The sequence below is a fragment of the Schistocerca americana genome, chromosome 3, assembly GCF_021461395.2.
Source record: "Schistocerca americana isolate TAMUIC-IGC-003095 chromosome 3, iqSchAmer2.1, whole genome shotgun sequence".
In the NCBI taxonomy this organism is placed as follows: Eukaryota; Metazoa; Arthropoda; class Insecta; order Orthoptera; family Acrididae; genus Schistocerca; species Schistocerca americana.
The window spans coordinates 566,225,101-566,247,138 of NC_060121.1; the positions used below are offsets into that span (position 1 = coordinate 566,225,101).

At 42.4% G+C, this 22,038-nt stretch overlaps 1 protein-coding gene across 2 annotated transcripts in view; it reads left to right on the forward strand.

The window, feature by feature from the left end:
- LOC124605694 (tripartite motif-containing protein 2-like) overlaps nucleotides 1-22,038 on the forward strand; it is a 423,009-nt gene that overhangs the window by 129,779 nt on the left and 271,192 nt on the right. Inside the window, exon 1 of one of the 2 annotated variants that reach the window (XM_047137553.1) lies at nucleotides 8,425-8,633. The exons of the other annotated variant lie outside the window; for it this stretch is intronic. Coding sequence (XP_046993509.1) covers nucleotides 8,608-8,633 — 26 coding nt within the window. The 5' untranslated portion in view covers nucleotides 8,425-8,607. Of the gene's footprint in view, nucleotides 1-8,424; nucleotides 8,634-22,038 lie in introns of those variants that run through there. 2 annotated transcript variants of the gene reach the window in all.

Below are 22,038 nucleotides of genomic sequence, written 5' to 3' on the forward strand. Positions count from 1 at the left end.
AAACACGCGATCCATTTTGTAATTGTATATTGCAGTCATTCCAGCTGGTAATACAACGCTCTTTAGCTGCCGATAACTTTGGGGTGACACCTGGACTTGTGACATTTGGTGGTTATCTATATTCAAAATTCTATTCCAACCGTCTTATCGCTTTCCACGAAAAATGACTGTTCCCGGTAGTTTCATGTCAACTTTTTTCTCGTAGGCCTCTTGCAATACCATACTCGTTCCCATGTATAAGAACTTTCGTGCACCAAGCAGAAGACATGCAAGTACTTCCTCATTCCTCCACATTTTCCCTAAATCTATACGTATTTTCCGTCAATTTTCGCAACTTTATCGATTTTATGTCACGACAGAACTTAACTTCGGTGATCCGACAGGAACCGATGTTAACACTATGGTAAAGCCGTTGACTTTTAATAGGAAATCGGAGGTTAATTTATGAATAGCCCTCATACCTACAGTTTATTCCATTCCGTATGACAAAGATGAGCTGTAAGCCATAAAAATCTACTCTCAAAACTTTCCTAAATTTTTATAGGACGGAAAAAGTAGGATAGTTTTATTGCTTGAGCAATCCGATGACTTTTAGAAAAAGATTGGTCGACGGGGAGAATGATCCCTTCAGCAGTCGTCGCATGCCCTTTATTTTTGATTGATCTTCGGAGTTTCGTAACTGTCCTAGTATAAACCTGTGACATTACAATACTCTCACGAGTTACTCTCATGAAATCTGTTATCGTAATTTCTTTGTTTACAGCAAAAACCTGCAACCATCATTTTGAGGTTTGACAGCGTCTGCTTAAATTTTTTGGGCTTAGTGTCAAAATGAGTTCGCAGTCACTGTCTAGACTGTTCCTAACTATCAGAGTCCACGCACGGGACGCATGTCTCGTCCCCAGTCACCAATATTTTCAGAAGTTCCTCCTCTTTTTCGCGGTTACAATGATAGAGTGTCAAGACCGGACCACCTTTCAGTTTTCTGAGCATCAGTGATACACTTTTATATGCACTATGCATTAAAATTATTATAACCTAACCTACATGGAACAGTGTTAAAGAGGATTATGCTTGAAATCTGAGGCACATCGTCCGAAACTCTGTAAACTGCGAACCGACGTCTCGCACGCTGTTTCATCAAGACGTTGCACAAGTTGATCCTCACATCTGAATGTCTTTCTCGGCCACTTTCATCATGCATATTTATGAGACCAGCCATGACTTTTCTGCACCACCCCGTCGCAGCATTACCACTCATTACCGCATCCCTATATGCTGCTGTTGTTGTTGTTGTTGTTGTTGTGGTCTTCAGTCCAGAGACTGGTTTGACGCAGCTCTCCATACTACCCTATCCTGTGCAAGCTTCTTCATCTCCGAGTACCTACTGCAACCTACATCCTTCTGAATCAGCTTACTGTATTCATTCGACGCCACAGTCTCTACTGAATCTCGGTAGCAGTGACTCGTTCTGCTGACAGGAAGCCAATAATAGAACGTACCTCACTGATGGCGGGAGGAGCGATAACGCTATCTATTTCAGTCGCACACACCGACGAAAGAAACGGAGAGCAAACTGAAGCTACGTGATTTTCAGTCTCTTGTTCCAACATCTCAGAGTCATGAAGCTACAAGCATTTGTTTATTTTTAGTAGCCAGTCGGAGATTAACTTATGAATAGTCCTCGTATTTCTGCGGGTAACAGGTTAGTTCGACGCACGCTGTGGTGGTTATAGGAGTTAATTAAGTAACGAACTCGTGGTCCAGGCCGTGAAGGCCCAAGGGTGTCAACCAACCCTGCGTCGTTATATAGACGAGATATGGACGGGCATGTGGTAAGCACGCAGCATTTCAAGCCATTTTCCTGACTTTTCAAACAGTGCGGCCGCTACTTTAAATTCGTAGCCCCTCAATTGGCATCATGAACTGAGTACAGTCCGTAGCAGTCTTCCCACCAAGGAAAAATCCTTAGTAGTACCGGGAGTAGAAACAGGATCCCCCGCACGGTAGCCATCTACGCTGACCAATCATCCACAGAGGCGGACATATAAGCTCACTAGCTAACCCTAATAGGTTGACGTATAGGTTTCTGCGAATTGCAGTCTGCATGTGTTCAAAATAAACGTGACGTTAGTTGTGTAAACACATTTGACTGTGCTCAGTTGCTCCTTGACTATGGTTAGCTGTATTTATGACGTAACTGTAACTTCCTAAAATGAACTACATTTCGTGTAAATCGATCGGACTTCCATTCGGCGGGTCGCATGATAGTGAGACCAGCTCTTGTACAGTGTACTAAAGTAGTGGTCGTTTTGAGTTTGAGCTGTTGCGTATGGGTATGGGAGAAAGGATGGAACCCGATGCTGGAACAGACCCTGCTCAAAGTTCATCAACGAACTTAACTTTACCAAACAACACATAGATTACAGCATCTTACGCCCTCATTACATCACACACTCTGGAGGGCTTGGGTGCTAATCGCTGTGATGAGCAAGAGTAAACAGCGACTTCAAATCTCCTCGTTGGCCAAATTCTGGCTGCCTTCAGGCTGAACTTGACTAAATTGGTGCTCATTAGTAATAACAAAAAGCTAAATCTGAGGAAATGTGAGAGAATTTTGCAACTAACGGGAAAGCACACAGCATCACAAGCCTTCTGCTGTAAACCGTCCGTCAAGTTCCAAGACTGATTGCATTCCTGTCGTACAAGCGACGCCAGAGCAGTAACGACGGTGGCAGTTGTGCTACCAACTGTAAATAACAAATGTGCAGTTGACAGGTCATTTGTGAGCAGGCAGCGTTAAGTAGTGGACGTGTGACCATAGGGTGTCAACGTTGCTCGTCTCGCAAACTGCACTGTGGCAACGGGCTATATCTCTAATTACGTTCTGAAGAAAAGAAAAGCGTGAGCAAACTTTGTCCCGCACAACTTAATTCTCGCACTAAAACAACGACGGATGGACGCCTGCAACGACTTGACTGAAATGCAAAACGCGGAATAAATCACCATGGGTGGCGAGACTTGGTGTTACCAGTATGAAGCTACCACAAAACGAGAGAGTACAGTTGAGTCTCTGATGGCTCGCCAAGACCGAAGAAGATGCACATGTGCAAGTTGAACAACGTCCCAAAGAAGGACTTTTCTGACGGTTTCACATGCTTGTATGAAAGCTATGTGCGTTGTAATCAAGTTGGGAGAGACTATGTGGAACACTTGAAGCATTAAACCACCATCTCATCTTTCCTATTTTTTTATTCAGTCTCGCGTCTGTTTGGACTGATTGGAATTTCTAAAATAAATATAGGAGAAAGAAAACGAAGACTCTCACGTTCTTATACTAAATTAAAAATTTATAGCACGAATGAAAGTCTTCCACATTTTTGATTGCATATCTGTTGTGCAGAATGTGGTGAGAATGTCCAAAATACCTTCCAGATGTTTTGAGGTCAGTCAGCACTTTCTTTTCATTACGCATCTGTATGAATACTGTTTTATGCCAGTAGTTCCGTAGTGAGTTAGTTCTGTAGTGTGGTGTTGCTCCATGCGATCGGGAAGACTGAAGACTATATTTACTAAAGTATGTAGTCCTATAGCAGTAATAGCAACAACTATAACTATTCATTGTTTAATGCCATGAAGTGTGGGTCCAGTCCGAAGTTTGGTTTCATGTGGCTCTCTACACTAGTCTATTTTGTGCCAGCCTTTTTGTTCCTGCATAACTACTGCGACCTCCGTTTATTTGAACCTGCCTACTGTAATCACCTATTGGACTCTCTCTGCAATTTTTACTTCCCCTCCCCCCTCCCACCCGCCCACACACACCCACCCACACACACACACACACACACACACACACACACACACTTTCCTTCAGTACCAAATTAGCGGTACCTTGATGCCTCAGGATGTGCCCTATCGAGCAATCCCTTATTTTTCTCAAGTTCTCCCATAAATTCCCTTGCTTCCCAGTTTGATTAACTGCAAAAAATGGTTCAATTGGCTCTGAGCAACATTGGACTTAATATCTGAGGTCATCATTCCCCTAGAAAGAACCACTTAAACCTAACTAACCTAAGGACATCACACACATCCATGACCGAGGCAGGATTCGAACCTGCGACCGTAGCAATCGAGCGGTTCCGGACTGAAGGGCCTAGAACCGCTCGGCCACCGCGGCCGGCTCAGTGACTGCAACTCGAGTAATTAAAAGTGGTATGATTTAAAAAAGATAATAAAACTATGCTGACTCCCAATTTTGGCTTTCCAGCCGACACTGCGTGTGAGTTACATTAATTGAATACTCGAGTGGATGGTTGTTATTCCTTTAACGCCGGAATTATCTGCACGGTGTGACATCACATGGTATGGAATCGGCCGCGCGAACGAGTTCCGCTGTACACGGAAATAATGTGTCAGCAAGCGGATGCAACACGGAAGTATAGCTGAGTCGGACTAAGTTTATCCCTGTCAACTGCAGTGACCTGGGCACAGCAGTTTCGCGGGCCTGCTTGAAACAGTAACTTAGCGCGATTTTGTAAACGTCTCCATGGCAATGTCTCAGTGTTGTCACAGCTCTGTAGACGATTACTGTTTTCGACAGCCGTTGAAAGCTGGCAATAGCGCTGTGAGCTGTCATGGATTTTCTAAGCCGTCTTGAGTATAGACGAGACGCAATAACGTACATAATTCTCATCCCGCATTTGGATCCGAGTTTTGAACCGGCACTGGTGAAGTTATTAATGCATATTTCTTTTGATTATTTTTGTTTAACTTATAAATTACTACATATTATTACTTCTTACATGAAACATAGAATTAATTTTACTTAACAAAATCGAGAACTTGTTGTTTTATTATATCTCAGTTTTCAAAAGGAACTTTGAGCTATGCTAATAAAAAAAAAAAAAAGAAAGTCCATGTTATGTAGTGGGTCATGGAATAACTATTTTTCCTGCGGGGAATATTTATTTTTCCAAATTTTTTTATATATAAACGATCTGCTCTAGTTATAGTTCCATTATTTCGTTCGATTACCAGTAGACGGTCTAGAAATAGAAACAAATAAAATGAATTATAACTGAAATTGATTTCGACAAAGATGTGTCACCCAATACAGGAGTGAAAGATGGAATGAATTGAAGTTTTGATTGGCTGTGTCCCGTTTTGGAACTATGTTCATCCGCCCTCTTGTTGTGATTTGTATATCTTAGGTGCATTGAGTTTACGTTCTACAGGATCCCGCGTGGTTTTACAGAGAAACAAAAACGGGTTTTGCCTCGGCTGTTTTGGAAGAAACAAGGCCACAAAAAAATTAAAAAAATATAAGAAAACAACGAGAGAAAACCGTGTGCAAAGAAATGGCTAAGCCGCGCGGGATTAGCCGAGCGGTCTCAGGCGCTGCAATCATGGACTGTGCGGCTAGTCCCGGCGGAGGTTCGAGTCCTCCCTCGGGCGTGGGTGTGTGTGTTTGTCCTTAGGATACTTTAGGTTAAGTAGTGTGTAAGCTTAGGGACTGATGACCTTAGCAGTTAAGTCCCATAAGATTTCACACACATTTGAACATTTGAGAAGTGGCTAATACAAGAAAAGAAATCACCTACGTTTCCTCACTTAACCAGCTAGGAGCCGTTGATTTCCGTAGTTATCTAAGAATGGATGTATCATACGTTTGGAAACTGCTGAACATCATCAAACGGTTCTTAACGAAAAAGTATACAGTCATGAGAGTGTATCCTGCGAGGAGAGGCTGTTAGTCACAATATGATTTCTAGCCACTCGCAGAAAGTGCAGTCGTATCCCCTCAATTATTAACTAAAATGATTCCTGAATCGTACAACGAGATTCATAGCTGATTGAGGAAATACATCAAACTAAAGCAAAATAAATAAAACAAAAGACGTTCATGTAAACGTTATTAATTTATTTATGTATGTAGCATAAAAGATGACCTGTAAGTTTAAGAAACTCATTTCAGATTCGAAGAAGAAAGAACACACATGGCGATGGCGCACATAATTCAATAAAAACAACGTCAAACACATAACAAATGAAGCATTTAGCAGCGGTAATAAAATTACTTTGCTCTCAATAGCAGAGGGCTTAGATATAGGCTGGACTTTTTTAACACTTATAAAAATGAAGCAAGTATATTTTATGAATTAATCTCCATTAAATGTCAATATTTCGATCTTCAGATTTCATTTCTCATATGTATCAGAAATATAACCTAAAAACAGGAATACGGAAGATCGACGGACTTTTATTCTATGCTCCACATGAAATCACTATGGAGTCGTTAAAAAATTTAAAAATACTTCATTTCTTGCATGTGTATTGCTATACTCCTCGTACGGCGTGTCCCACAAACATCTGCAGTCTTAAAATTTCTCCAGAAACTCTGTCCTTAAGGTTTTGTTCGCCTCGCACCCTGTCATGTGTATCAGAACAGCATTTAATCCCGTGCATTTCTCTGCCTCGTGATGGCTGGGTGTTGTGTGATGTCCTTAGGTTAGTTAGGTTTAAGTAGTTCTAAGTTCTAGGGGACTGATGACCATGGATGTTAAGTCCCATAGTGCTCAGAGCCATTTAATCCCGTGCACATTGACAAAAGACGAACATCTGTAGGGCAGCGCAACACCAGTTTGTAGGGTGGAGTGCTGACGGCGGTCAGCTGTCGGGTGGACCTACCCGGCCGACATCTCGACGAGGAAAGTCCGTCGGTCGGCCAGTCAAAACGTCTACATACGTCCAATTTGTCGGTCGGTCGATTGGTGCGCGTGCAGTCCCTTTAGGAACAATTGTTATCGGTGACCATCGTGTAACGGTCCAAAATTAAGGCACGCTTTCACTGGTCTCTCTTATGAACGCCTTATAGCGAAAGTGAGCTATCACTGATTCGCCACATGACGGGTTGCATGCTTAAAGGGTAGAAGGAGAACGATTAACCTCAAATTCTGTCGACGGAGAGAGACAGAGAACATCTTGGATTAGGGGAGGACAGACAAAGAAATCGCCGGGTCCATAGCAAATGATCTTCTTGGCATTTCCTGAGGTGATTTAGGGAAACTGGAAAACATAAATCTGGATGGCCCAAAGGAGACTTAAACCGCTGTCCTCTTTAATGGAAGTTCACACTGTCGAACGGCGCATAATGAAAAGATCAGCTTATAATGCGTTCATACGTGACGCTTCGTGCCTCCTCAACGGCTGAATATACAGGGTGATCAAAAAGTCAGTATAAATTTGAAAACTTAATAAACCACGGAATAATGTAGATAGAGAGGTAAAAATTGACACATGTGCTTGGAATGACATGGGGTTTTATTAGAACCAAAAAAAACGGAGTTCACAAACTGTCCGACAGATGGCGCTGGACAGCAAAACGTCAGTAACTGCTACCGTAACGGGTGAGAGGTACGCCGACATGTTACAGAATCGCATCATCCCCAGCCTGGCTGATAAACACCTGCTGGAACGTACGATTTTTCTGCATGATGGCGCTCCACCCCATATTGCTAGACGCGTGAAATATCTCTTGCGCCCGTCGTTTGGTGATGATCGTGTGCTCAGCCGCCACTTTCGACATGCTTGGCCTCCCAGGTCCCCAGACCTCAATCCGTGCGATTATTGGCTTTGGGGTTACCTGAAGTCGCAAGTGCATCGTGATCGACCGACATCTCTAGGGATGCTGAAAGACAACATCCGACGCCATTGCCTCACCATAACTCCGGACATGCTTTACAGTGTTGTTCACAACATTATTCCTCGACTACAGCTATTGTTGATGAATGATGGTGGACATATTGAGCACTTTTTGTAAAGAACATCATCTTTGCTTTGTCTTACTTTGTTGTGCTAATTATTGCTATTCTGATCAGATGAAGCGCCACCTGTCGGACATTTTTGAACTTTTTTTTTTTTTTTTTTTTTTTGTTCTAATAAAACCCCATGTCATTCCAAGCATGTGTGTCAATTTGTACCTCTCTATTTACATTTGATTTATTCAGTTTTCAAATTTATACTGACTTTTTGATCACCCTGTACTTACGTTTTGATGAGTGTAGGTCCGCAACGCTGTAAAGTGATAGCTAGTTTTTGTGTGGACGAACTCCATCGGAAAACAGACTTTTGTTTTTTCTATTGGTGCCAGTCTCTCAGTGAACTGCTAGCTGTGCTTTCCAAATAGTGTAGATAGCTCTTTTTACACTAAAAGAATCTCTCTTGCCTGGGATTTCCGGCCTCGGATGAACTCGCGCGGAAAGTCCGAAGCCCCAAGTAACAGCCGATACCGGTCTGAGGAGGCTGCAGGAGAAAGCGAAAGTTGGCAACGGTGCGCCGCGCGGTAGCCACGCGCACGTTGGCAGCCTTGCAGCCGGGTCAGCTGTGCGACGCGGCGGCAGCCATGCTGTTCAGTGCGGGAGGCAGCCTCCTCACGGCAGTCGGTGTGCGGCAGTTGTTCTGTCGAGTAGTGTTGACAAAAGTGCGTGAGCGCAGGCGCACATTCCGCGTCGCGTGAGAACGCGCAGGCCGTGCGTGCGGGGAGCACGTGGCGGGGATCCGTAACTCACCTCGAGCCGTGCACTCTGCGATCCTTGGCGCGCCGCGGGGATGGAGGGCCTCAGACTAGCTATTCAGTGAGTTCTTACTTTTAGCTAAGAATTATACTGCACCAGTATTGTAGCTTTACGATGTATATGCCATCACTTTTGTCCGTGGATTGTATTAGAAACGGCTGATAAGCCCATATCGTGATATTTTTGGCGAAATCAAACTGACGAAAACAGCAGTCTGATATCAGAGTATCAGACTCCGTCTTAAAGTAAATGTTAAAATCTGGCCTCATAGCAGTTCTCTCAACACAGAACAGCAACTGGGTCAGTCACCATGTAAAAATTACTAATCTGTACTGGTGAACTGAACTGCCTATTTTGCGTACAGTGGAGCATGAACAGCAATTATATTTTCCCTCCAATTCGACGCGAGTGACAAATGACTTAGGTTCCTATTTCGTAAGTGCTATGCAGCCTAAACTGACTATTGCAGGATACGGCTATTCTGTGATGAAAAGATACAATATTATAAAGTTTTGGGAATCAGAGTTAAGTCTAGAAGCAAAACAATTTGTCGTCACAACCCATACAATAGCTAAATTGTAGCATATTGTGTGAGTGTGATTGGATATCAGAAGTTTAGAGATGCAGTGTAGGGGGAAACGGAAATGAACATCAAACAGATCGAAAGAGTGTAGACTGCTGTGAAAATAAATAGCGCATTTTGTTGCCGATTGTTGTTTTTTTTTCCTCAACTTCATTTCTGTGCAACATTGTTATTGTTTACGTGTGGCTCGTTTTGCTATACATTCCGGATACTGCCGAAAAACCTTGTATGATACTGCTGAGTAAAGAAACTTTTATGTTTACTGAGTTTAAATGCTGCCATGTTCAATATGATCATAACACTTAACTGGTGTTCTATATGTTGTCACGCTTCCACATCCACTAGCGACTATTGTCGACTGGTTACAGTCATTGTCGTTACACTTTTTATTCCCCCCCCCCCCCCCCCCCCCCCCCCCCCCCCCCGCTTGGCACGCTGCAGCCGGGTATGGGAGCACAGTCGAGTGCTATTTACCTGTATGGCTTGCCGTTTTTGTGCGCGGCGAAGCATGTAAAAAGTGCCAGAACGCCCGCCCCCCGCACGCACACCCGGCGATATTAACGCTTGTCGATGTCACCGCACGCACGTGCGCAGTGCGACGTCCCGGGAAGGGCGCCGACGCCGCACCTTCGGAAAGACAATGGGCGTGCCTCGCGTGTTGTCCTGCGGCTGGTTAGCGCCGTGATTGCTGCTGAGTGGCTGGCGTCTCCTAGCCTTTGTTGTCTGCGCGTGCCTTGCCCGCCGCATTTGTTTAGCTTCTCTCTTTTTTCCGACCGCAGCCAGCAGTGCAGCTGTCTGCCTTGTCTGCTCCTCTACGCCATCTTTCACTCTCGCCATCAGCTGATGACAGTGCAGCGTCGATGTCGCCCTGTTACGAGTTGTATCCCATTATCACTGCTGCTACCGCTTCCACGGGGTTTTGGCCCGCGCTGCGTCTATAAAATAGTTCTTTACAATGAAACAGATAATAAGTTAATGTTTCTATGCCCGGTGGCAGTAGTCGGTACTGACTGCTACGATAAATAGAATGGCACTTCGGCATATAAAATCAAATAACATCAACGTAGTAACGCAATGGCGAACACATGCAGCTCAGTATCCGTTCTCAAATTATGTTTGAGTCATACTTAATAAACAGAATGCAGAAAGTTAAGCTGAATATTCCAAACAATTTTTGAAGGAGAGAATATTTTAGTAACTGGGGAGAAATCGGGAATAGAGCCCTACAAAATTCAATTCTGGGTCCACTCCTATTGCGTATGTATGTGAATGACCTTCTAACTACCCTACCACAACAAAAGTCAAAATTTAATGATGACTGTGGTGTTGCTCACGCTGCTAAATACTGCATTTTCGGGCAACAACAAAGTTATTATGTGGCAGGTGTCATTAGAGCACAGTCAATAAAGTCATTTCATGTAATAATGAATAAACTAGGCACTCATCTTTTCGTGTTTCCCACGCTGGTCTCGTTGTAAAATCATGGCTCAATCGTCGAATATCTTGTAGTGATGATTTCAAGCTCGGATGCAAAGAGGCCTGGGTTTTATTCTGCTATATTCAAAAGTTTTATAGAAGTGTTTCACAAACCATTCTTGAAGATTAAACCTTTGAAAGTTAGCACAATGGAAATGTAAAAAAAAAAAAGTAATCGGCACTCCGAATTCAAGTTACACTTCTTTTTCATTGCTTTTGTTGCGATGGCACGTAACACACAAAACATTACTTCACAATACAAAACATACTTGAAAACATCTTCCTCACTGTTAAAGTTCACATTTTATAAACTGGCTACAATATGCGTCTTTCCAACATGACGTCTAACACTTGACTTCTTCAAGGTCCGACTCTCTAACAACCAATAATCGCTTAACGCGCCCAAAAATCAGAGTTACAAGTACTTCAAAGATCATAATGACAAAAGAAAGAATACACACAAGAATAATATCATTGCAATATAAACATATCGATGAATCAAAGTACTTCTACATTAATGGAATCAAATCTGAATGTTGGCTCGGAAATATGTCAACTACTTTACAGAAACACAGTAGAATATTACTGGTATCGAGAGGTTCAGGTGAGTTGTCGCAATGGTTACGTAATTCAAGTACCATTACAACCTTCATCAAGCAGAACTGATACGTCTTGCAGACGATACTAGCCTTAAGTGGTTCTCTGAAAATGACTCCCCATGATTTTTGAAGAAAAAACACTATTTTCAGTTCAGTAGGCTAAACAAATAGTCTTGCAAGCAACTAATGTAGCACACACGCTCAGTAAACAGGAGAGAATGTTCTAAAGTTTTGGGTATACATATTGATGAAAACTTGAATGAGAAGAAACATATTAACGAGCTACTCAAACAATTAAGCTCAGGTCCTTTTGCTTCATGCTAACCTTGCAAACAAACGAATCAACCTCCTAACATGTTTTGCATATTTAAATTCAATAATGTGTTATGGAATAATTTTCTGAGGAACTCATAGCTTATACAGTACTGGTTGCGCGAAAGCGAGCAGTGAGAATATTATGCGGTGGTGACCAGCAGTCGTCTTGTAGGGACCTCTTCCAGGAGATTCACATTTCAACTGCATCTTCACGATACATATATATATATATATTTGCTAATGAATTAAATTCGTCATAAATAATCCTCTACAATTTGGGAAGAGCTGCGATGTCCATACCTACAACACTAGAGGAAAAATGACCTTTGTCACTCTTTATTGAAGCTGTTCTTGACACAGAGAGGAGCAAAGCATGTTTTAAATCTAACGTAAAGTCATTTTTTTTCTGGCAACTCCTTTTTTTCTATAGAAAAATGTAATTTAAAAAGGGATGGACTGTAAAAAATTAGTTTCCAATGTAGTCACATGGTTAGGACTTAAAGATGATGTGTTAATTAATGCCGGCCGAAGTGGCTGTGCGGTTCTAGGCGCTACAGTCTGGAGCCAGCGGACCGCTACGGTCGCAGCTTGGAATCCTGCCTCGGGCATGGATGTGTGTGATGTCCTTAGGTTAGTTAGGTTTAATTAGTTCTAAGTTCTAGGCGACTGATGACCTCAGAAGTTAACTCGCATAGTGCTCAGAGCCATTTGAACCATTTGTTAATTAATTTTAAATCGAATCATTTGTATGTATCCTGCAAACTGACTCGTTCCAAATAATTTCAGTGAAAATGTCGCTGATGTGATCTATGGAACATATACACTAAAGTGACAAAAGCTACGTCGTGTCGAACGTCCTTTTGCCTGCTGTAGTGCAGCAGCTCGACGTGGCATGGACTCAGCAAGTCGTTGGAAGTCCCCTGCAGGAATATCGAGCCATGCTGCCTCTACACCTGTCCACAATTGCGAAACTGTAGTGGCCGCAGGATTTTGTGCACGAACTGGCCTCTCGACTATGTCCCGTAAATGTTCGATGGGTAGTCGAATCATTCGCTCGAATTGTTCAGAATGTTCTTCAAACCAATCGCGAACAACTGTGGCCCGGTGACATGGCGCATTGTCATGTATGAAAAATCCATCGTTATTTTGGAACATGAAATACGTGAATTGTTGCAAGTGGTCTTAAAGTAGCAGAACAGTGAGTGATCGGTTAAGTTGAACCAGATGACCCAGTCCGTTCCTGTAAACACAGCCCATACCATTATGGAGCCACAACCAGCTTGCACACTGCCTTGTTGCCACCTTAGGTCAATGGCTTTGTGTGGTCTGCGCCACACTCGAATCGTACCACCAGCTCTTATCAACCGAAATCGGGACTCATCTGACCAGGCCATGGTTTTCCAGTCGTCTGTGATCTAACCGATGCGGTCACGGGCCCACGAGAGGCGCTGCAGGCGATATTCTTCTAGTAGCAAAGGCACTCGAGTCGGTCGTCTTCTGCCATAGCCGATTAACGCCAGATTTGGCCGCACTGTCCTAACGGATACGTTCATCCTACGTCCCGTATGATTTCTGTGGCTATTTCACGCAGTGTTGCTTGTTTGTTAGAAATGACAACTCTACACAAACGCCGCTGCTCTCGGTCGTTCAATGAAGAACGTCGGCCACTGCTTAGTCCGCGGTGCGGATGCCTAAAATTTGTTATTGCCGGCCCATTCTTGACACTATGGATTTCAAAATACTAACGAATTTCCGACGCTGTGTCCCATGTGTCTAGCGCCAACCACCATTCCGCGTTCGAATTATGTTAGTTCCCGCACTGAGGCCATAATCACATCGGAAAACTTTTCACCTGAGCATAAATGACAGCTCCGCCAATGCACCGCCCTTACGTACCTTGTGTATGCGATACTATCTGTGCATGTGCATGTGCATATCGGTCTCCCACGACTTTCGTCACATCAGTGTAATTGGTTATAGTAAGTACACCTATGGCCTAACTGACGATAGTGATATGAATATGCGAGACCCAGGAAGAGGTGAAACATTTTGCTACCCAGTAATTAATAACTATCCATTCCTAGATAGGAGCCACCGCTGCATTGCGGTTTCCAGTTGCACAGATTGCTCGATAATCATCTGCTATTCTTCTGCGGCAAATACTTAAAAATTGCCCCCTCGTGAAATTTTGTATTACCGAATTTAGTTTGAACTGTTTCCAAAAGCGAGGGCAAGTTTCTTCGCTGGAATCTTGTGATAAGCGTTCTTGTTTCATACATCTGAGAAATACGTTTGTCAATCGTACATGAGTAATGGTTGTGCTCTTGCGGTGATAAAATCAAAAACAAGGAAGCCTTTTGCTGTGGTCAGCCACGTTTGTTTTAAAGCAGTTTAAAATATCAACGTTCAAAAAGAGTGGATGAAAAATGACGTAAATGGAGCCACCAGGGTACGTATTTCGAAGAGAACTTCAGTCCCAGTTAAATGGTAACAGAACCACTGCCGGAAAAAATAATTTCGTCAAGTTACATCCTTGCGACCCGCTGACCGGCCGCAGAACGATTTTCCGCCAACTGCACTGTAACTGCAAATGCAAATCTGTGACTTCTTCTTTTATTACTCTGTGGACGCCGCTGTTCAATTCTAAAGGCACTAAGAATTCTTTTATACGAATGCGTGGTGTCTGTTCTTTGGGACATATAACTGATTCGCCCATCTGGGCAATGGATCCAGCTTATTCAGTGCGGATGCACGAGTACGTCCGACCTCCTGCGGGAGCATGGAGGAAATGGAAGGGGGCTGTGGACAGATGACACTCGGTGGGAGTGTGGGTCGGCCATGAGGCGTACAAAGATATTCCGCGCAGTTGTGAGAAACACTGTGTCCCGGGTGCACCTTCCTAGTAAGCAGGAGACCTCGTGTTCGAATCCCCGTCCGGCACACATTCCTACTCGTCGCCGCTGATGCCACACAAAGTCCTGATGTAGCTAATATCACTAGTCCCTTCCATTTCCGTTCCTTTCCTTCCTCCTCCTTCAAGAATTCTGACACATACACCTTCATAGTAAATTAAGTAAACAACATGGTTTCTTTCGATACAAACTGTACTGTGAACACTAGACATAGAAAACCTACCTCGAACACTGAACGGAAAGGTGTGAATTGTTTGCCAGTTCCTTGTATAACTTCTCATTAAGTGTATGGATAAGGGAAGCTTAGCTGCTTGGATTGTAGAAGTAATGAAGTTTCTTACACGGGCGGTCGTTGAATCCACCAGTGGTAGAGTACTTTCACAGCTACATCAAACGAACGCTTATTTTTTGCCTTTTTATTTCTGTTTGACGTTACATGGACACTGATTTAATATTCAAGTTTTTTAATAGTGTTTGTAATTGTTAAAACTATGGTAATGCTCTACAGCGAGTAGGTATCACGCATGGTCAATATTTTTCCAGATTAAAGATAAGTGATAAATAAAGTAAAACACAAGCGTTTGTTCATTGTCTTGATTCCTGTATATTTTTTATACTTCCCGACAAAATTGCATTTATGTATTCACATAACCATTCTGTATATCGAACGGCCATCTTCAGACCAGTGAGCAGTCTTCACGTCGCTGTGGACGATGTCTTCTTTTCCTTTTTTTAAATAAACATAAATGACTGTAAGCCAAATTTCAGAATATAGAAATGGCTAGGAGAGGGATATAACGGAATTTTACGCGTGAGTCGTAATTGCTCTGAACTGTATTATAGGCCCGTTTTTCGTAAGAAGACTTCATCTAATTAAGCCGCAGACGAAATATATTTACGGGAAAAATAACTTCTTTGTTTGAAAGTAGTATGTCAGGAATTTGGCTCTGTTCCACAGTGAACCGTTAATGAGACGTAGCGTGCTGATGACTATAGACACGAAATTCATTAAGAGATAAGGCAGTGGAAAAGTGTCTGCGGTAATGGAGGTCGTGGGGTATCTGCGTGAGACTGTGCTGTCACGTTAATTTTCCCTATGTACTGTCTGGCGTGAAACTAAGCACACATTCTGACACACATCTACCGTAAGATTTTTCATATAGGATGCCACAGACACAAATTCATTAAAGGACAGTTCCATCTTCCAACTTGACTATATTATGATGAGTTATTTATTTCACACAATCAGCTGATGTTTGCCATGTGCCATTTTCAGATGCTTCTTATTCTTATTCTTCCGTCATGCATTAGGTTTTCCCTCGGCCTGTTGCAGTTACGCCTGGCACTTCCGTAATTTTACAGGTCTTCCAATGCATTATTACCCAAGATCCACTTCCATGTAGTAATGTCGGTACTGACAAAACTTTATAAAATTTTAGGTATGTTTCTGTTCTTACTTTATGTTGGAGGGCTCTTCTGATAGTGACATTTAAATAGTTGAATTTCTCAATTTTTTTTTTTTATCTAGACTCCCCTGTACGACAGCGTGGTTACCAGAAATTTGAATTTATGTACTTGCTCTATATTGTTGTCTATAATTATTTTTGTTCTTACTGGTTTTTTTCCACAGAAAGCTATGAATTTTGTTTTTTGTATTGATATTGACATATTATATATTTGGCACGTTTGGTATAGTTCGTAGGCAGCTCTCTGCAGTCCATCTTCATTATTCGAAATTAACACTTGCCTACGCTTATTTCCACAATTTAACAGTCATCCAGTGTGGGTTTATACAATGTGCGTATGTAACTTTTGTCAGTAGACTTTCGCAGGATCGTTAGCGTTTGTCTTCAAGCGTCAGCCACCCATTTCCCTTTTTTTTTTTTTTTTTTTTTTCTGTGACTGAAACAAGCCTATGACCATGTACACTACAATTCTTTGTATACGTTCAGTATCCCCCGTTAGACCTGTTTGGTGCAATTTGAGCAATGTCATAGAATGAATCGCACGAGTGGTTCGTAAGCAATCTCCTGCATTTTTCCCAAAGAAAAGAAGTTTGCCCATGAGATACCTACAGTTAAATCTCTGTGAATATTACATTTCATATCCCTAGAAATTGTTACATTCAGGTCTCTTTATGAGTTGACGGATTCCCGTTGTGACTCATTTACATTGTGAAAGTTTCCTAAGTTTTTTTCATTTTGAAAAATGCACAATTTTACATTTTTCAACATATAGAGCAAGTTTACAAGTTTTGTTGCACTACTTCGAAATCTTATCACGATCTGATTGAATATTTGAGCAGTGCTTTCCAGACAGTAGTTCATTATAGATAACTGCACCCTCTGCGAAACACATTGTCTATCAGGTCATTATTATGCAGAATGAACAACGAAGGTTCCAACACTCTTCGTTCGGGGTGCGCCTGAAGTTATTTCATCCTCCCTACCATGAAATCCTCAATCCTGTAAAAATTCTCTTTTGATATCTCGTATTTGTTACTCTAACTTATAAAGTCTGACGTACATGCCTTCTGCCTTTCAATCCCAGAACTCCATGCACAAGCTCGTTTCACTGTGAGTTTCTGATGCGCTGCGGTAGCTACAAAGAGCCCCAAAATCCGTAGCGCGTCATGCGATACCTTCGCAGGGCTTCAATGTACTCCGCTGCGGTGAAAACAGTTTTCCTCAGCCACCACCCCCACCCCACAGTCCTCTCTCCGAAAAATCGCGGGCTAGTCGGCGCCGTGCCGTGGAAACGCCGCAACATCGATTTCACTGCATTACCTGCCGCAAGGCTGCCAACTAAACGGCCAACACTTTGCTACCTTGTTGCAGTGCACTTTAACTGTGAGCCAGACAGTTAATTTCTGTTGTTGTTGTTGTATACTGAAACGTCAGTACAGTCTGCGTCAAAGACTTCGGGATACTAAAAAAAATTGCGAAGGTTTGTCTTTCTTCTGTCAAGTTCAGACTGTTTCAAAAATATTCATCCGATTTCATAAGACTCTTTTTATGTTGAATGAAAACCGAAAATTACAGGGTTGATCGTAACTGTTCCCAGGTAATACATAAAACCTGTCCACCACACGCATTATTAAAATTTCTTGAATTTTGGTACAAAGTTGTCGAAAAGCAATAACAGGCAAAGAGGCGAGTATTTTGTTGACTTGTTAACGCCTTTTTTGTGTACCGAGGAAAACTTTATCTTTTCTTTGCTGCACAACGAACCTTGCAACTCTTCTTCACATGATTTCCCGCAAAGTTTGTGCGAAAAGGTCCCTACGAAAAAGTAAATAATAGGTATTTGCCTTTTATGTAAACAAGACAAATTGTAATATTTATTAAAAACTGTGTTGCGCGATTATTACGCGATTTAGAGAATTGGGCATTAATTGTACGAGTACAGCAAAATACCATCCCCTCTTTACGTACAATCGCTCGTCGGAAACTTCTTATAGATATTTCCTACGGTTCAAGAAATATTTTGTGTTAAAGGTGGTTCAAAATATACTTGCTCGTCGGCTGCCAAGGTGTCTCAAGCACTTACTTGTATTGATGCTTTCCTCAGAGTTAGCCATTTTGAAACCTGCCCTTGGAGAATTATTACCGGAATTTGGTCAGTGAGGGAGGAAAGGTGTAGCGTCAAGTTACTGATCACAAGACCTTACAGCAACGTCCTTGATTAACTCGTGAAGTTCTGTTCAGTGTATCACGTATTTAGTGCAAGAAGCGACGTTGTTAGTGATCAATCGAACTGCGACATTCATTACGTTCTGTGGCCACAATTGTGCTATTCGTGAGGGGTGAGATCTGTGCCAGTTCCAGGTTTTGACCCTTTGTCCATAATGACCCATAACAGCATCAAACGGAACACTACACTCAGGACTCGCATTCGGGAGGACGACAGTTCAAACCCGCGTCCAGCCATCCTGATTTAGGTTTCCTGTGAATTCCCTAAATCGATTGAGGCAAATACCGGGATGGTTCCTTTGAAAGGGCACGGCCGACTTCCTTCCCCGTCCTTCCCTAATCCGATGGGACTAATGACTTACTGTTTGGTCCCCTCCCCCAAATCAGCCAACCAACTAAGGATTCTTTTATTGTACCCAACGCTTACTGGCCAGTATTAAGTTTACTTCTGGTATATGTCAAGATAGCATGGTTTTGTAGGACCAAATTTTTTATCTAAAATGCCATGTTATTAACTACTAATGTGGTTTATTACAAGTTACGTACACGGTCGTGGTTTTTATGGAAGTATTGGTCAGAAAATCAATGACTATTGAAAATAAGTAGGATCTCAATAATGTTTGATTTGATGCTCAAATGTCTGTGTTTGCCTAATACGTCTCTGATATCAGCATGTCACCTTTGCTGGAACTTCTCTTAAGCTGCGAATTCCCCTGCCTTTCATCACAAGCTTGCAGTTCCATTTTACCTTTTTATTTACGAGTTGCACAACCAGGGGTGTTACAATTGATGATAGGCTGAAAATACAGACGATCAGTTTGTTCTGTCCACCGGTGTATCCGATGACATGATGTAAGACTCTCCCAGACAAATTTCAGACTCACTGTCTGTACATTTTCCGGGCCGTAATGGGTGATGAATGGGCAGTGAATCTCAAAATAATCAATAAATATCTGATTGCATCCGACTGGCGCCTTGCACAAATAAACCACAGCCCACTCTGACTGTGCCCTGGCGCGCCCTCTCACGTCTCACTTTAGTCAGAAAGCCACCTCATTTACCTTCGTCACAGCAGAAAATGTATTCGTGTGTTTTAGCAAGAATTAACATACTATAGTTTCCAAAATGTACAAAACTAATCTCTTACTTGAGCAACTTTGCCAATCCCATCACTCGAAGACAAGTTCTCCCGTTAAACAGGTAATTATGGACACAGAGGTCTGTTTCGCTCCATGCACTTACCTGATGCAGCCATAACAAACGCACCCGTGGAGAACTGTATGTAGGTAGTTGCAATCCGACAGCAACATACGCTAAGTTCATTCTAGGTGGCTGGACCTAGTCGCAGTGTCCGTTGTAAAATGCCTAACAGAGACAGCTTACTGCAATACCAGACAGTGTACTACTCCATTTTCTTCGTCACATGGTATTGCTCAAATAATCCAGAAACAGCATAATCATTTTATTGAGACCTGAAATCCCTTCAGATTCTATGCAGTGATTCCACCGTGCAGATTGTGCGATACAGTTGACTACCATGCGCAATATAGTCAGTATCAACTTTCCCTCTAGAAGTGTTCTGATCTAGATGTGAGACTATTTACCTACTCTTATTTATCGGTCTCCAAACTTTGATGCTGCCTCTCTTCGCTCGCCCATTTCCCTCCCCCCTCCCCCCTCCCTCCCCCAACTCCTACTCCTTAACAAGAAGTTTTTGAGCGGACCTTACAGTCGTCCGAAAGCACAATACACAGCAGTATCAAAAGGAAGACATAGGATGTGGTCATTAAAATGCGTGAACTGGTACTTGTTACTGTTGTTTCATGTCGTCACTTAATGTCGTAATTGCGTACAGCTAGTGTCACTGACTGTTGCACGCACTACAGCTTGAAAATTACAGTATTCCGAATCTGAAGTGAGGAATTCCATAATTGGATTTTGCCTTTGTGACGTGTTACATAATTTAAGACACAAGAGATTAATTTACATTTACAGCTCTTTACTCAATTCAAAAACACCATTATTCGTATTCGAGTCAGAGTTTCGTTTCCGAGCGTTTTTGCATTCGTGTCTGTTGAGGTAGCGTATAAACGAGAGCAGTAAAACCGAACTGCAGTTGTAGCTCCTTGTAAGAGTAAAACAAATTCCACGCTTCTGGACGAAGAGATCGATTTGAGAACTTCTTTCCTTGATTTCCAAACTGTAATTAACGTTCCGGGTTTCTAAAGAAATGGCTTCGGCAGATTAAAAACAATGGGACCTGGCGCTGACGTCGGCGAGAGTTGGCATCGCACAGCGCCCCGCATACCTCCCATCTCCCAGCGGCTTCCTCCCGCTTCTCGGAGGTACTAACTTAAATCTTCCGCAGAACAAATTTTGATCCACTGCCAAGAAAGTGCGAAAACTCGAGCGGAAATCGTCCGCTTCTAGTGAACTCAGAACAACACAGGGCTGATCGCGAAAAGTGCAAAATGGTTCAATAGCGACACAATCACCAAATTTCACACTGAGGTATTTATTGCTTTCTCATCACGTTTGTTAAAGTTTGTACGTCCTGTCTTTTTCCAAATGCCCGAGGTAATTACTTATTTGCTGCTACAATCGCGTGAAAAATTAGTAAAATAAAATATTGATGTTTAATTTTGTGCATCAACATGATGCGTTATAATCTGAAATAAAATATCTGCTCCAGTTACGTGTTTTTTTTTTTTCATCTTTTAGGCACGTTGCAAAGGTAGATATTTCCATACACATTGTCAGTGAACAGGGATGTGTGTATGAAGGGCTAATGTCCTTTTCTCTTACTGTCACGTCACTGGTCTCCAAGCAGAGCAGACGACGGTGTGGCAGAATCACCTATAGTTTGCCTTGCTGCACGGAATTAGCGAGGAAAGGCAAGTTGTTCTTTGATGAATAGTGCTGGGTCATGTTTTAACACCATTATTTGTGCTGCCTCGAATTTGAGATCAGATTCACCGAAATTAGCAACATGTACGCGTGCACGTAATCGCCGCAAGGCAATGTTGAGCGTATAATGGAGGATATTTGCACAAATATCAGTTACTCTGTCTACTATTGCACTAACACAAAGAGCCTTTCAGGCAGATTGCATGTCTCTGTATGCATCCTAATATAGCTTAGCATATAGTTCTGATGCCCACACTAAATATACATCAAAGGGAGTAGGGTTACTGCACAGTTTCCTTGTAATGCTAGTTTTCTTGATTCCCTCAATACCGTATGTAGAGAACCACATCGAATGTCCTCCAAAGGCTCCTATTTAAGCTCTTCAGGCATCTTGTCACCTTATGGATAGCAATCCGTCGTAAATCTACCCAAAATATTGGAGCACGCTATCGAACTAGCGTCTTGGATACTATCTCCCTTGCCGATGTACATTACAGAACCATTTTGACAGGCCTAAGTCTTTTCATATTTTCGTACCATTTTCCATTGCTTCATTACTCGGAAGTATTTACACTACGTGACAGGCTCCCCAAGTTTACCACTGATGTCTTAATCGGGTACTGTAGTGTTACTTTCCTTGTTTACTCCACAACACCTTTGGAGTGTGCCTTGTTTTCTCCTGTTAAGAACAGCTGACAAGTCGTACGTCCTAATCACCCGGTACACTAGCCTCATTTGTGCGGTCGGTCATTGGGACTCACTTTCATCAAGTGACCATATTCTGTTGGCCTTATTCGCTGTCACCAAACGGTTCAGTCACTAACCGAGACGACGAAGTATTGGGAACAGCCTATGCCTTGGTAATTGTGGATCAGGATACAATAAGCAAACAAATTGGTCAGCCGAAGGTTTTTTTTCCGAGGAACTACATGGGAAAACTTCAAATGTGCTTTTACACATTGTACTTGAAAACACTGTAAC